This window comes from Lepisosteus platostomus, chromosome 6, assembly GCF_059453375.1.
Source record: "Lepisosteus platostomus isolate fLepPlt1 chromosome 6, fLepPlt1.hap1, whole genome shotgun sequence".
In the NCBI taxonomy this organism is placed as follows: Eukaryota; Metazoa; Chordata; class Actinopteri; order Semionotiformes; family Lepisosteidae; genus Lepisosteus; species Lepisosteus platostomus.
Window position 1 is genome coordinate 23660066 of NC_142616.1, and position 17554 is coordinate 23677619.

Consider the following 17554-nt stretch of genomic DNA (forward strand, 5'->3'; position numbering starts at 1 on the left):
ACAACAATTACACGCAGTAAGTCACATAAAATTACAATGGGTGATATAAAGTGAAATCAGTCATGTAAGTATGTGAAACCTACGGTCTTGGACGCAGGTCTATACAGCTGTTGCAAATCAACAAAATTGATCGATTCTCTTTACGGATGAGCACAAGTCCTTCACTTGCCCAGTTATGTGCAAATGATATAAAAACTTTATGTACACCCTTGAATAAAAGCGCGCACTTGGTAAAGTATAAAAGGTATGATTCCTTGCTTTCCAATCACAAGTAGCTCATAATCAGAGAGGAATTCAGACTACTTGGTTGGCTTGCGATGCACAGTACTCGAAGCGCAGTCGCAATTGGGAACCAGGAGCTGAAGCGCGCCGGAAACTGTACTTCTGATTTCGCTCTGATTAGGTTACCTCACGAGGATTTGCCTGCAATTTATAGCATAACTGTATTAATGACTGTCTTCACCACTCATTGAAGAAAACGTGCAACTGTTTTGTAAAATAAAGAAAAGGCCAAACTGATACCCTATATACTGTACAAAAACAGGGGGGAAACGCGGTGCTTCCCCCCAAGTATATATCTATAGAAACACTGTAAGCGGGTAAGTCTGGTGACTTCGAAACGCAGAAGGGAGGTTCTAAGGATATTACCGAGTCTTTTCTTGCAGCTCAGTGTTAAGTTTACCCATTGTTGTTCTGAAAATCACCGCCTGTAGCTTTTTAAAAATAAATTGCCTTTCCTGTTTACTGCGTGCGTAGCTGTAGCTTTAAATGCAACAGTGCAGCGCGAAGGTTGTTAAAGATGGTTTGCCGTAACAGTTTTGAAAAAAAAAGTCCAGACTTCAAACTTTAGAACTATTTGCTGTTCCAAATACCAGAGCGTGCTTTGAGTGGGTGAATACACTTGTGAAACGGTGAGTCACAAGATTAATTGATATGAGCGCTCATTGGGAAATCCCCAAGCAAACAGCTTTATTTTAGACTTTTACGTCTGTATACTTCTTTCCATTGCTTCACTGTAACTACTGGCAGGTAATGATGCTTTAAAACACCGAATACTGGTCAAAATCGTTTATTTTTTAATTGACAATAAAACAATACACATCCGCTGTGACTGACCTTCGTTAGTGGTTTTGTACCAAATACATTGATTTCAGTCTTATTAAACATTCAGGGCAAACAAACGTCACATCGGCGTGAGTAATAAAGTATTTACATTCCCCCTTTACTACAAATGCAGCACTTTTCAAAATGACACAAAACAATGCGTACAAAAATATATAATTCTAAAAAATATTAAACGGCTTGAATATTATACAGCTTGGTTGAAAACGTCCTTAGAAATATGTACAAATAAAGATGTAGATGACCTAGCAAAACAAGGCACAACGGGAAAGCAAACAACAAGCAATTTTACACCAACACATTTGACCTCTTAAATAACTTAAAATATTTGTATTCACAATTATTGCAAATCTATATTTTCCCTTTCATATTCATTCCGAGACTCCTCCGGTTCAGATCAAGGGCTGATAGGGACAATTTATCATAGTACACAGAAAAAACGATTAGTTATTATAGCAAGACACGTATGAAAACACTGTTAGGTAGTAAGTAGAATAAGCAATTTTAACTTTTGCCCTTGTAAAAATAAACACTTTTAGACGTCAATTGTCTTCTAAGCTCATAAAAAAAGTTTAACATACTTAAAACAGCAAAGTGCGTATCAGTCAGTGGTCTGTAGTAAAACCAAGGAAACAGAGCAAGGCGCGCCGTAGTTACAGCAGGCTAAACTGCAACTCAAAAGTGCACATTAATATAGAGATGATGCGGGTCTGACATTTTGTTCCAGCGCAGGACATATTCACGCGCTTTAGTAACATCCAAAATCTCTACAGAAGAAAAAAAAAACATTCAAGTACTCTTCCTTTTAGAACATGACCCTTATCGTTATTGATGTTGTAGATCTATTAGTGTTTGTTACGTATTCAGACCGCCCTGGAGGGACACGCTGAAAGCTGGTTGGTACCTGTTTGGCAAACGCCCCCAGAGGATGTGCTAATACTAACCGACCTTTCTGAATTCTGAGCTCCGGTGTTTGTCGGGGCTACCGACGCCGATTTCCTTTCCTTCTGTCTGAGGTGGATTTTCGTGTGCCTCTTCCGTTCGTCGCTCCTGGCGAATTTTCTGCCGCAGAAATCACAGGCGAAAGGCTTCTCGCCGGTGTGCGTGCGGATATGGGTGGTGAGGTGGTCGCTGCGACTGAAGTTTCTCATGCAGATCCGGCACTGGAAGGGCTTGTGCCCGGTGTGAATTCGGATGTGCCTGGTCAGTTCGTCAGAGCGGGAGAACCTCCTGTCGCAGCCTTCCGCTGGGCATGGGTACGGCCGCTCATGGACAGGGGTCTTGCTGGGGCGATTCGGGTACTTCCTCGGCCGCAGGATAGGTCTCAGGGGTAGATTCTGAGGACTGTAAGCGGCTGGCAGCCTGGGTCCATCTGCAGCTGGCCCCCCTAACGTAAAATTCCTTATAGTGTTCAGAGGGGTGAGAGGCGGTGGGACCCTGATTGACTCCAGTGGGCATGGGAAAGGCTTGCGGTCAGGGACAGACTGGATGTCCCTCTGGCACGGAGGCTGAAACAGGCTAGAGTAGTCCGGGATAATGGGGAAGAGAGCGCTGTCCGAAGCTGGCTTGGGCGACGAGTAGGAGGGAGGGGGGTACGAAATAGGGCAGGTGGACGTGGACAGAAAGGCGGACGGGTCTTGATAGACCTCTCCGCAGCCCGAGTACGGAGGAGGCGGAGAATAGAGGTGATCCATTTCGGGCTGGTTCTGTGCCATGGAGCAGCTCAGCGTGCTGGAGAAATGGTTCGGTGAGACCGAGGATGCCGGTGACGAGGACGACGAGGAAGGCTGACTCATGCCCAGGATCCCAGCGCTGACGATGTTTATAACGCTCTCCGGATTCCAGTTACTACCTGGGTACTGAGAGTCAATGGAGAACTTTCCCATGTAGGTGAAAGTCTGATTGCGAGGCGCTGTAGGCTGGGCGAAGCTGCTGGAGTAAGCCAAGTCTAGAGACCTTTTTTCTGTGCTCATGTCCCCATTGATCATGCCATCTGTGAAATGACAAACACAAAAAGAGAATTAGTTACCGATCTTGAAGGTATTGCTGCTCGCTTTCCTATGTGAGATGTTAGCGGCTGCTCGGGCTTTTGAACTCCTCGCGTCCCCCCAGGTCGAGAGTTTTCATTTGTTGTTGTTTGAACGCGCAAGAGAGTTAAAGGCATCATTGTCTAGGGAATGCTTGTTAAGGTTCGCTTGATATCCCGACTTTATCTAGAAGACGTAACGACACTCATTTCAGAATAAGTAAACGATACGCAGATACCAGACTGCCGTCGCTCAACTGGCGGTTCGAATGAACACCTGTTTTAAGGCAGCTTGGTTTAGCGCCCGCGACAAGAAACGCGACCGGGTCGATAACGTGCTGAGCTGCTCTAGCGGCGCTCTAGTAATTTCACATCAGTTAACAGACTAGTTGTAATCATTCCCTCCATCCTCTCCAGCTTATCGCATTTGATTAGCTTGTAATATCAACAGCGGAGCCGTGATGCTATTATGAAAAACACTCCAACGATGCTGTCTGTACATTAGGAGACCGGTACACACCTCCCCTCCTGAAAAGAAAAAAAAAAGTTTTGTAGGCGAAGCTTACCTCCTGAAACTCCGCTAATGTGGTCAAAATGCCCTCCTAAATCGCCATTTGGAAAGATTGCCACGGAGGCTGGTAAAGTAGTGGAGATCTCATCCACTGAGTAGATGTTTTCAGGAAGAGTGTGTACAAAACCACTGAGCGATACGGGGGTTTTCTCCAGAGTTTTGGCTGTCATCATTTAGCCAGTGATCGGCTTTGCACAAGCTTGTTGTGTGCAAGTATGTATTTAGTTATTATATAGTTGTATGAATTTGTTCTTCTTCCCTCAACGAAAAGAAAACCGTTAACTCAAATTTGCTGTCACAGAAGCAGACTCCACTGCCACTGTCATATGTTGTATTGTAAACACACACCTAATGATATCCGCAGTAGCCGATCTGTTTAGTGAATGACAGATCTCGGTGGTTGGGTGAGTGCTACTATGTATTTATGGAGTGTCTTTGAATACCCACTACGTCAGTGCCCATATAAGGACTGGGATGGGCTTGGAAGGCTTTGTGACGACATCAAAGGAGACTTGTCAATGGAGAAACCTCGGGCGAGAGATGTCTGTGACACCCGCAAGCAGAAGAGTCCTCGCGGAAAGCAGAATTAAAGGAGAAAAAGTTTACCGATGCTCATTTAGAATTATATCCTTGAACCCTTTTCTTTATCTGAGTTTGCATCTTTGAAATTCGTGTATTTGTAGTGATTTAGAAAGGAGGATATTTCAATTCTGCTGTGAGAAATTCCGGTTCAACCCCTACTCCATACATGGCACTTATCCGGTAATTGAAGATACACCCATTAATCCATATATGGGGCCCATTCCGGAAAATGAGCGTCGGAAAATAACGAGCCGTGCCGAGCATACACAGAACAGCCACTCAATTCTCGCTATCATCTGAAAACCACAATCAAATGAAAGGCACAATCACGGAATTTTCACCTTTTATGAATTAGTGGCGGAAAGTGTGCTATTTAAATGTGTTTGTGGAAAGTAGAGGTGCTATTTATACAGTAGGAAGTGGAAATTATGTTCGTTCTTCATAGGCAGTAGTTTTAAATAGTCAAATAACACTTCATATTCAGTCTAACGCTGTAATATGAAGCGTGCTTACTCTCTGAAAATCATTTGTGCCTTTCAATACTGTTTCTAGCCACAGCGTGTCTCGAAAGGAACAAGTAAAGGTTAATTCCACACTGAATAATAGAAAGGGAAAAACAACGTCCCGCCTTTTCAAGTGTCTCAAAATACTGTAAAGGAATACACGAGCCGGTTTTGATTATTTACCTATCAAATGCAAATGATTCTCTTGTGGTCATAATAAAAAGGATCGTATTGTAGCGTGATCATTTTAAAATGTCCCGTTTCCATCTTTAACCGGCGACTTTATGAACATGTGATGTTACCAGACTATGTTCACATATACCGCCTGTAGTATTTGTGTCTAGGGTTCTTTTGCGGTCTTTGTTCTTTTAAGTAAGTCTGTTGTATTTTTCTCTTTATGTGTATTTTTGCCTTTTTTAAAGTTTAGCGAATAAGTTTATAAATTGTAGAGACAACCTTTTTTGTTAACTTTATCTACTTCTATTGCGGCTGCTACAACTCTGTTGCCGAGGTGATAGTAATGCGCGCGTGACTTCTACGGTCGCCACCCAGTGGCAGATAAAGGAAGTGCGAGCGGAGTAGTCGAAAAACAGCGTCGCGTCTTTACTGATGTCTTGTAATTTGATGGTAATTCGTTCGTTCTCTCTTTCTGTCTCCCTATGAAAATATAAAAAAATCAAGCCACTTTTTTTTTCTTTCATGAGCCCTGGCTGTATAACACAAAGACATTCTTTGGCTAAACTGTACATATGGTGACGAGGAGATAAGAAATTAAGAATGCATCACAGTAAACTTTGGTCAGCGACGCAAAAAAAAAATCTTACCATTGAGTAGCTAAATATAGGTTTTTAAATGATTCCATTCAGAGTGGCAATATCAGCGACGCCCCAAATAAAGCAAGAGAGATGGTTTGGGTAGTTATAAGTAAAATTCCCCCGTGGGCAGAGAAACCTAACTGTTAATAAAAGAGACAGGGGAGGGGGGAGTGAGAGGGGGCGGAATATTATTTCCATCCGAGACTTAGGGTACAACAATTTAGGCTTGTGTGTGTGACTAAACAACGGTCTCAGAAGTCTTTTCTGTAAAATAAGAAATGATATAGTACGTCATGAAGTAAAATAAGAAATGATGACGTTAGCGTAGAATGATATTATTTGTGAGTAGACATGCACTTCATCAATCAAAGAGAAAACCTGACTAGATAAATATAATTCACTGATGGGTAATAAGATCAAAATATTTTTTGAGACATTTAAGGCAGTTCAAACCTCAGCTTTTCTCCCGTGTTGCGCTAAGGTAAAGTTCGTGACATCTTTGCAACAAGAATAAACTTGCCGATCCAACAGCAAATCTATTCTAGACTCTTTCAAAGACTAGAGAGAGAGACTACTGCGTAAGGTATAAAATTCTCAAATACTGGTTTAGTGTGTGACAAACCAGCAATTAAGCTTTTATACTCGACATAATGTAATAAGTATTGCCTGCGTCAACCTCAGGACATTTCAGAATGAACATTTGTATGTGCCACAAGCGTTGGAGTGAAAAGTTACATGTTTTCTTTATTCCACTTTGTTCCTATATTATGTTATTCTTCCCGGAATTACTCAGTAGTTTGCAACATCGTTTTAATAAAAATGTATTAAAAATACAGGTTATTTCATTCAAAGCAAACAGAATCCCGGAAAGCTAAATCCATCTTTTAGAGGTTAATCTGTAACTTTTAAGTGTTTTCCATAACTGAAACAGAACTGAAATGAATATTTGCGTTTGGCTATATTTAGCGGGAGTTCTGCATCTTTTAATCGTATTGTCAATGCGACGTTTGGCATCATGCATCTTAGACATCATGGATAGAATTTAATTGTCGATAATATTACAGACTCTGTTTAATTGTCATCGTATTGTTAAATACAAATACTCAGGGACTATTAATCAATCGTGAGGTGGTGACTGCGTTCGCAAGTCATACAGTAGGTATTGTACCAAATCGAATAATAAAGAATCGATTACTCTTGTTACTATGAGATGTGACATTCTACAACTACAAATATTTTGCCCTCCGAGAAATTAAATAAAATGGCTAGAATAGCATGCAGCCACGATGCACTGTACTAAAATGATAGACTGGGATTGTTAGTTTTCTAATATTCCTATACTTACGTGCAACTCCTTAAATGTGTATACCTGTCCGTTTTCACTTTCCGTAAAATGGCCACATCTGAGCGTCCTACATTTCCTTTCTGCCAGTTCAAAGTGTTCTGTGACATGTTTACAAGACGGATTTCCGAATTCCCTTGAGAAGAATCAAGGGTTTGTCATCAACCCATCTCTACTTAGGAGTGGCGTTAGCAGCACTAGACATTTACCGTGGAGCTAAAATTCGGGGATTTAATCTCAGTTAAGAGAAAATACGAGTTGGTATTTGCAGACACTTGGAGAGCGCATGACCCGTGGGAAGATACAGATCACCTGCGTAATTTTATATATACTTAATTGCTTTGCTTGTTCTGTATGATGTACAGTACAGTACATGCGTTGCTTGTCTTCAGCTAAAATAAGCTGTTGTCAATCACGTGAAGGAAAGGCTGCGAATAAAATTAATTCCGTACCGGCTGTGTTGTTTAATTCTGTTATTTTTGTCCGTGGGATGTGCAGCTAGGTGTGAGAAATTTCAGACATTGTGTTGGAACTCGATGCTGTCCAAGCGCGTTGAAAACCAAATCGCAGTAATAGTTAAAAGGGGACACGTCCGTGTGAGACAATGGATTGGTCCAAATCTGGCGTCGCACAAATGTGTAATTTACAAAAGTTGGAGTAAATGCATTGGTTACATAGTGGGAGATATTTGCATCGTTTTCATTTAATTCTTTGATACGTTGAAATATTTATTACCGTATACAAGAGTTATATGACCTCTTTCATGTCATATAGATATCACTAATAAAGATAAATATGCGGTATTGCATTTGTCGATGTATTGCCACTGACATTGCTTGTGACGGAGAGAGTGCCATTGTTACCGTTTTGTATTCCGGATTTTTGCTCGGGAACAAAGTTTGATCCAGGTGTATGAGATCTGCACAATGTGATGCACAAGTTGGGGTTTATTTATATTCGTGCGCAATGCCACTCCAACAGTATGATGAAAACGTAGTGCACCGAATTGCAAGTGCTCTTAAAAAACTGGAAGTCATGAATAATTTCACGTGATTGTTTCAATTTAGTTCCATTTCTTATATTGTAATTTATTTTCGCTTCTTATCAAAAGTAAGTATCGACTGCAAAACGTACAGTACGTTTTTGTGTATTTCAACGTGTAAATAGCCTTCTCTAAAACGTTTAACAGTTAAAAAAACTCAGTTAAATAGCTTTAAGTAGAATACTGTTATTAGATCATTTAGAGTTTTTATCAAACAGGGAAACGTCTTTCTTTTAATAATTAACAACTGTGCTTTATTCGAAAAATAGCTAATTAATCAAAGTGAGATATGCATATTAAAATGTATTGACAAATCCTATAATGCAAAATGTGGCATTTTCATATCTGAAATGTCAGCAACACGATTATTGAATACGTCTTTCTCGTGTACAGGTCTGCTTTGGAAACTTTTCTGTTTCTTCTAGACTTCACTCTATCCGTTTGCTTATTTAAATATAATTTACATATATTTAAAATTATGATTTTAATTTAACTCGCCTTTATACGAGGTTATAATATTTTATAGACAAAATTGGTCTCACAGAGAAATCATACCCTGTGTTATATTCAATAAGGCAATAAACTTTAAAGGCTGTCATATCACAGAGAGCTTCATTCTCCTCAACTCTTAAAATCACATTCAATGTGCAGAATAGCGTGGAATATCCCTCTTTCAGGTGCTCCCACGCATTAGAATCACATGGGATCTGATCAGGTGATGCGAATGGCCAAATCAGTCCCGAGCTCCGGGTATCAAAAAATCAAGTTATTTTAAAGCTCGATTGCCTTTGGCTTTGCTCAGAAATCTCCACATCATTCTATTTTCTCTGTGAATGAAAGCTGCCACTCTAATTTATCAATATTTTTCTACTATAGGCTTTAATTAATGCATTTATTGTCTGTGTTGGCATATTGAATAATAACGATAAGGTCGGGCTGTGGTATAACGGTACAGGTATTGGTTATCAACTCTTTTTAGCCTAATGGGAAAAAGCTTATAGTTAAATGCTTACAGTTGTATGACGGATAAAAAAAAACATACTGTAAAGCTTTAAAAACACTTTTATTTTTTATTAATGCATTGAAAGCTAGACGTGGTCTTTTTATGTTTCATTTCAAAAAGCTTTTGGACATTTTAGCAGCGGACCTACTCATATTTTCAAATACAGCAAGAATCCAAGGGTTTTGAATATGTTGCTGACAATTCTCTTTCTACACGAAACATTTCTACGTTCAAGTAAAACACGTTTTACTGACGGGCGCTGACAAAACGCGCGTTTTCAACTTTGACATTAGCCAGTGCAAGCTGAGGGGTAGTGCAACCTAACATGCGATATTCAGGACTCGAGCGGACAAAGTATTACTCCAGATGCAGTATTTCTGCATTCTAACAGACAGAGGGCAGCAGTCTGTACGAACTGTAAATACAGAAACGCTGGTGTTCGAGAAAGGAGAGCTTGGTATGGCACGGAGAATTCCAAGAGGCATTGAAAATGTCGTCCGAAACCCACTCTTCAAACTCGCCACAGAGACCGGAATCAAAATCATAAATGTATCTGAAAGGCACAAGTTAGTGGGCGCATGGAGCAAACAGCGAAGCACTAGGGTGTGTGCTGAGCCAGTGGGAGTATTGAAGAATAGTCTTGATGGGGTCTTGTGTTATTGTTAACCAACCAATATTAGTTCCATGTGACGGTCCAGGTAGCCGCTTTCTTTAAATGCTACAAAACAATAATAAATTTACCGAAATAAATTACATTATTTCTTATTAGCTGTGTCTGTTTCTTCTAAAAACCTGAAGCCCCCTGCCTTTTTTCAGCAGGCAATTGCATTCTGCTACAGCAGTGTACATTGATTGCTAAATCCTAATCATATTTTTCTGGCACTATAAAATATGATTGTTCCTAAGTGGTAAAACTTTAATATTTTAAATGCTGCAAAAGCACTTAACTATGTTATCTATATCCCCTCCTCATTTTGTGTAAATATTGTTGTAAAATCTTGTAACATTTAGAAGGTGTTTGGTGTAGAGTATAAAGTATAAAAGTGCCTTTTGCATGTGGACCTATCATTAGAAATACATTCATTTACTTACAGCATACGAAATGCTGAAAAGTGAAAGAGGTCATTGAAAATATTTGACTCTGAAGAAGGACAAAAGCCATCCACATCTCAGTAGCGAGTGCAAATATTTTTGCAATGTATCACTTTGAATAAAAAAAAACCATGTATACTGTATTAATGTTGAATCATAGAAACCACAATGCCAAGAATGAAAGAGTGTTACCAATGTTATGAAAGATGAATTAGTTTTTAAAACTTAAATCCTTAAAGCCTCAATATATAAAATAACTATGGTTTTAGCTATTGGTCTAGCATTTTTAAAAAATCTTTTCATGAGAAGATATGAGATCACAACTTAAGATACAAAGATAAAAAAATATTTGACATCACTGTAGAGTGAGATCATTCAATTATATTTACTATCACCCAGTCTGGCATTTACTAGCAAGAAACAACATGCCTTCCTGCGAAAGTGTAATGACACTTTTTAAGGAGTGGCAAGATTTTAAATTGGATAATGTTCTTATAAACTGGATAGGATTATTTCTCATGAAAAGGAAAGCAAACATCTTACATTAACAGAATGTCTAATAGTTCTGTAGATCCATTTCCAAGGAGCTCTAAATATGAGTAGTAATGTGGCCAAAAACGACTTTAAAACCATAGGAACCAGCTTTAAAGCCTTTTCTTTATGGTACTATTTAAAAGTACAACCTATTACAGATACTTTTCTTCACCACAAATAACAGGAGCAGACAAAGTGCACAAAAGTTCCTCAGACCGCTGAAGATCAGTGGGCTCATAAGAATTAAGATGTGGGGAGTGGATGTGGAGCTGTAAGCTTAAGTTTTACCTACACTTCGGAAAACGCACAAGAGAAAGTAATTATGCCTTTCATACTTTAAAAGTCAGGGTCATATGATCCATTTATAAAACCCAACACAAGGAAACTTACAGTAGGTTAGGTAATGAGAGAATTTCAGTCCTCCTTCTACAGATACTTTCTGTAATACATGGAGAACCCATGTCATTGTTGATTTCAATATTACAGCACTCTGTCTTTTGGATGGGCCGCCTTTGTGAGGCTCTGATGTGTTCCGGGGTGACATTTTTTTTAATCATGCCAGCAACATTTCAAGCAACTTCCATCAGATTGTGAAATTGTTTTATTTTTAGTCTTTGTTTTGTTCCTGTGCTCCATAAGCTGATTTCACATTATCATTCATAGGGGATATTTAATACCATTCATCTGTGTATATGATGTTAGAATGCTCGCCTACATCAACAGTGTGACAGTTTCTGTGAGGCTCTATTTTCCAAACTACAGCTATTAATGCACAACTGCTGCCTTTGGTCCAGGCTGACAACAAGTATTTTGTTCAAGTCATCACTTTTCTAGTGCCTTCAGTTCTTTCACAGTATGAATACTGCCACTGTCCTCAGCAAACTGGAAACTTCTCTTTGATCACAGCATTTAACTAGCATTAAAGTGAAGAAATTTTGCTTTAAACAATACTGTAGGCTTTTAGGAAAACGGGGGGAAAAACAGTAGAATATGTATCTCTCAAAGTAAATTACATTCAAGGTTTCATATTTATAAACAGTGGTATAAAGCAGTGAGCATGCTGTTCTTAACATGTGCCCAAGACAATTAGTAGGAGTTGCAAATTTAAAAAGTTCTATAATACAGGTTTGCAACAGCAGAAAACTGAAATGTGATCCAAAGGAGTACCTGTTATTACATTGTACATGTATTATATATAAATGCCTATATATGACACCTGAAGAAGGCTGAAACATTGTGTTTCTTTTCTCCTCTTTTCAGCATGGAATAAACCTTTACTTGCTCCTATTATATATGCATATATGTATCAACATAAATATTTAAATAATTGTTCTTAAAAAGATAATAAGCCTATGTAATGATGTAATTGTAATGTAGTAACAATGTACTGTATGATGTGCATGTAAAGTAGATGGAAAGGTAATAAGAACAAAATAACAGTGTCAATAGGATAGTGTCAATACACCAGCCTATACTAGTCACTGTGCACAACAATGGGTTCATTCAAACCATTAGCTATACAGCCCCTGACTGGACGTTCTGCATCTTTCACTTAATTAAATAGTTTCTGGTTGATATATTTGGATTACTGTTAATTTACAAAATATCATACTCAGTACTTCAATAAACCTCCAAACATCCCTTGCATTTTATAACGGGAAAAACCCTTGATGCCGAGCTGATACCCAAGTCGAACGTGATTGGTTTTTTATTGTTTTGCAAGAGACAAATTGTGAAAGAACACGTTCTTCCAGCAGCAGTAATGAGACTTCCCAGGATATTGACTTTAGAAAGGCTTGGCAAATCACCTAGTGCTTAGTAGTATTTTAGCCAGGACAGGGTGCCCCATTTACATCTCTCAGTCAGAGCCATTTGTGAAAGAAGCCTGTGTGTCTGTCACCCACAGTAACATTTTTTACCCTTAATAGCACAAGTGAGAATAAATATTCCCAATGTTTATGTGACAGCCCTCTGACAGAACAGCCACTGGCCCTGTTGATTAGGAGTACGTGTCAGGAACAGATCATGGGGAAATCCCTTTTAACATTGTCACTGGGCCTGAACACTCATAATGAGACAGCTTTAATGAACCTGCTTCCTTTACAAGCGTTATTAATTGCAATTCTGTCACACAAGACTGTGAATTTAGATCTCTGAAAGCAATCAAAGGATGATTTTTTAAAGGGAAATTGGCCAGATTCATGAGATATAATGTTTCTTAGTTCCAGAGCTTTGCATAAACCAATAGTGTTTGTCCCTGTCACTGGTATTCTTGTATCCATGTATGTTTTCGAACAGGCCAAACATTCAAATCTTAGGCTGAAATAAACTCTTTGACCACACCACCAACTAATGTGAAAAACATTACTTATTGGGGGGGTCATTGCTCAAAAGGGCCACTGTGCTTTAACCAGATGGAAAGCTCCATCATGTCCTGGATATGCAATTTCTGATTGGCCAGTGGGACAAAGTTTGTTAAATAAAGACCTTTGTATACAAACACAAGCACCTAAACATAACATCTTCTGTACAGTTACTGTAATAAAGTAAGATTTTAAAAATATTTAACTGAAAATATTAGTTTAATTATTGTAGCATTGGATTCCTGGAGCAGTTTTAAAGGATTGATTGGTCTATAGCTGTTTTGAAAATCTATTTGCCTACACATATTTTTCATAGAGAGATCAATACACAGTTTTAATGGATTCTTGTGTGTTATGTCATTTTTAGTTTATTTTGTGAAGAAACATACATTGATTAAAATAATTTTTTAAAAAGAGAAATGGGGACAGTCTGATGACAGAGATAGAAACTTCTTCTGAGTTTTTCTGTTTTTTGCTAGGTTTTATAAAATAGTTTTTTGTTCTAGTTGCTGCGGTTTAAGAGAAACAAATGAGGGAAACAGATAATGCTTCATAATCTAGAAATAATTATTCTGTCTGTGCTCACTGCACGAAAAATCCCCACAATATTTAAAAGAAAACTGATATATTTATACATATACACAGAATTTTTTCTTATGAGGTCTAGGAATTAAATTTAATTTTCAAGAAGCCCTCCTATATTAATATATTAGCTTGCGCAAGACATTTAGCACTAGAATAACAACCAAGCCTAACAAGTACAATAACCCCAAATTCGACAATAGAAATTGGCTATTGAAATTGGCAAATTCAGGATTGTAATAGCTAAGGCTGTTAAGGCCACCCAGAGGGAATCACATAATATTTGAATATTTCAGATTTTCAGGAATTTTTGCATCCTCCCCTGCAACTGAAATAAGGAAACCATTTGAAATGCTCTTGTCTTTTGTTGTACGCCCACAGACACAAAAATGTTTGCACGCTGTGTAGAAATGGCCCTCTTTTGGCAGATGGGTTTGTTCCAGCGAATGCCCATTGGATACAGCACAGTTGCAGTTCCTGCTGGGAATGCCTTCTTCTCCCTGTAATGCGCATTCTGCACACTGCGCCCACACTGGTAAGCCTCTGAAATGAGAATCTTTTTGTCTGTGTGCGCCCAGTGTCACTTTAGGCCAAACGGCTCCTGCTCCTGGTGATTAATCAAACAGTTTTTTTTCCACATATTGCCTTGTTTGGTTTTGCATGCAGGTCTAAGATAAGCTCAGTGAATTCTTCAAAAGTTAAATAAAAAGTGGAGGTGAGCCCAAAGTGCTCACATTAGCTCATTTTGTGGCAATGGGATCATTGTAATGTGTTCGTGTGGCACCCTTTAATTTTATCTGGTGATGTAAATGCATAAGAAAACCAATCTATTAACTGTATTCTTGTAACTGTTTGGGGAGAATAAGATCTTATAGTTTGAAAGGTTGGCTCTAATGCTCTAAATTCTGGTTGCTGTTTGACAACGAAGCCAGTTCTCTCACTTTTCTTCTGACATGTACGAGTTGGAAGTGTTAAGGGATGAAGAAAATCCAGACTGCGCTCTGTTGCATTATGAATTGATCATATTTAACTGAAATCAGGTGAATTGATTAATAATAGAGTATCAGTGGATTCAAGAGAGTTTGCAAAGCTTACGAATGAAGAAACCTCTTTTATTAGGTTTCTTCATTTGTAAGAAACAAAAACAAAACAGAAACTAAACCAAAGAGCAAAAATTGCAGCCTAGGCCTTTGTGCGTCAGGTACCAATTCAGGCTTAGGAAGGAATTAGATAAAGCAACTGGTCAAGTACCACCTACAGAACTCAGAAATTGAAGTCAGAGGGCAGTGAATGGATATTGACTATTGATTGATTTTGGATGAGTTAGTTCACACAATTGTCCAACAGAAATTCAAAAGTAGTGATGTCTCTTTTTCAGATAAAGACAGATAAAGAAGTTTTACCAGCTTTGAGGCCATGTTTATCAGTCAGTTTTTCTTTTATGTCTTTTATGTCTTAAAAAAGACATACCTTAAAAAGAAAACAAGTAGCTAAACATAAATATTATCTTTTCAGATTGCTTCCACAGCTAAATATGACTAATTGTGTTAAATCATTTAACACTGTCTTCAAATATGTTAAGGAATGTTTCAGACAATAATAATTAAATGTGCTGGTGGTACTGTACATGTCTATTTTTTTATTAATTCAAAACAAAATCCAGATTATGAAGTATTCATACATTCGCAATGCATTTAGTACATCTGTCTAATAAGTGTGATATTATTTTAAGTAACCTTACAAATAGGTTAAACTTCATTAAGATGCAGTAATACTGCAAATAATTTATGAGTGTTTTATTTGCAAGCCTTAAAGAAAGCTTTTCTTAGATTGCTTGAATATCTGTTTTGTTGTTTTTGTTTGTGGCTTTGTTTTACAATTTTTCAACAGTTGTTGTGGTTGCCAAGAAACCTAAGCCTTCACTTGTTAAATATCACAAAATATAAAACTGAAGAACATGCAAGGCTGCGATGATTTGATAGGTTAAAGAATAACATTTGGTCCCATTGAAAAGCATATTTAAAAACATTTAACCTAAAGCAATTGCACAAATTCAAAAAGTTTTTAAGTATGGTTTTGCAATAAACCACCTAGTCTCTGAAGTTTCCAGACACTCCTTCTAAAAATGCCTCTAAAGAGCAACATCAAGCCGTAACATGATTTCTGGGAGGTCGTTTTCACTATTTGTCTATACAGTATGATACATTTACAATTTCATTATTTTAGCCTATCTTTTTTTTAATCACGACTCCACAGCATTACTTTTGTTTCTCTTGTAGATTACTTGCAGTGGAAATTCTTTCAGTCTTCTAAAGATTTACAATTCAAAGAAATTAACACCAAAACCTTGCACTGCTTAGCGAACACTATCACGATGATGATGTGGTGACAGTTGTCCAAAGCCCAGTATTATAATTCAATTACAATCTGCTTGCGTCCACACAAAGATGCTCATCTAGACACAAGAGCTCAATGGCAGGAAAGCGCCTTTCCCCAACCTCATCAGACAGGATTTACAACTGAGAGCAGAAAGTCATGCACACTTGTGTAGGAAAGTGAGGCGAAAAATCCAGGAGACTTTAAAAATGGAAAACAACAGTCTTGACGGTATACTTACATTGTCACCGGAGCCAGGAACACAGAAGGAGAAGAGCAGATTTCACTGGATCATTACCACATAATTAGGTTTCAAGGAACATAACAGTGACTCCAATAACTGGCGAAAGCAGGAGAGATCCTCCAGGGATGACAGTTGCCTCACATCTGACAATCTCTCGGCAATGTGAGAATCTATATTCTCGTCTCTTGGAAGGAGTGTTGTATGAAGATTTGCTGGCAAGTAAAAAAAAAAACGAAATGAAAAACAAAACAAAAGGGCTGATCCCACCGCGCTTCGGGTCTTGACATTGAAATTGTCATGGTAATTTACTGGAGTGAGAGGCAAAGGATCCCTGCGATAGGAAGGATACTTGGATAGGGAGGACTGTAGGTGTTGGTGTCACTCACAAGCCGCTCTCAATGTGTGTACTAAAGGCTGTAAAGGAGTGACTGCTGCTCCCACACTGAAGCCCCAGGCAGGCCTAATGCCCCAAATTCCATCTCATTAGAGAGGCTGTGCAAATTGAAGCTCACTGTGGGTATAACTTTCAAGGTATATCTGAAACTACAGCTATATACCGTACCTTGTCTTCATATTCTTCAAAATAAAGTGGAATTAGACAACTTTCTTCACCTTCTTTATTGCGTATCCTGTATTTCATGAGGCAGAACCAAAGAAGACAGTAACGTGTAGAAGAGAATCTCGGCTTTACATTTCTGTCCTCGGTTTCACCCCTCTGAAGAGGTACAGTCTTTTAACACCCGCATCAAGAGCCAGTCTCTGCACAGCCTTTAAAGGTATTCCCGAGTTTCATCTGAAACATCAGATTGCCGCTTTAGTTGCGTATTTTATATACATGTGCTGAAACATTGATCTCCACAGTATGGAACAGAGCTATTAAAAAGCTATTAAACCAGAAAAAAAACAGTGAGAGTAAACGCTCTACAGGACAAAGGTGCACTCTGGTTATCATTAATGGTGTTTAGTGACTTGGACCCAATCGCAGTTACATTTAGGATGTGCAAAAACATGATGCCTCTTACGTAAAAAGACCCAGATTTCCATGGCAAATACAATGTCATTATACCTCATTAGAAAAGCCTTACCAGGTCAACAATCCAGTGCAGAAGACCTGAAGGAAATGTGATAGTGTGTCAATAATGTCAACAGGCTCTCAAGCTGCTGTTTCACACACACGGGTTAATGCAGATGGTCCATGAATTTAGGGTAGGTTAAGGGATATTAAAGTGTTTATTTCACGTCTAAACTGCTAATAGATACCTTGCGCCATTAATGTTTAAAAATAATTTTGCTACAGCTGCTAATAGTATGCACAATTTATTATACAGGGCATCTGCTTTTCAATTCATTCCTCCTG

The 17554-nt window shown here is 38.5% G+C and overlaps 1 protein-coding gene across 1 annotated transcript; it reads right to left on the reverse strand.

Annotated features, from left to right (window-relative positions):
- Positions 1–1053: 1053 nt before the first annotated feature.
- Positions 1054–4128, reverse strand: egr2b (early growth response 2b). The gene is made up of 2 exons (XM_088634936.1): positions 3715–4128; positions 1054–3115 (listed from the first exon to the last, which is right to left on the reverse strand). Exons 1-2 carry the CDS (start codon positions 3890–3892, stop codon positions 1986–1988), a joined length of 1308 nt encoding a protein of 435 aa, XP_088491062.1. The 5' UTR covers positions 3893–4128; the 3' UTR covers positions 1054–1985.
- Between the last annotated feature and the right edge of the window lie 13426 nt (positions 4129–17554).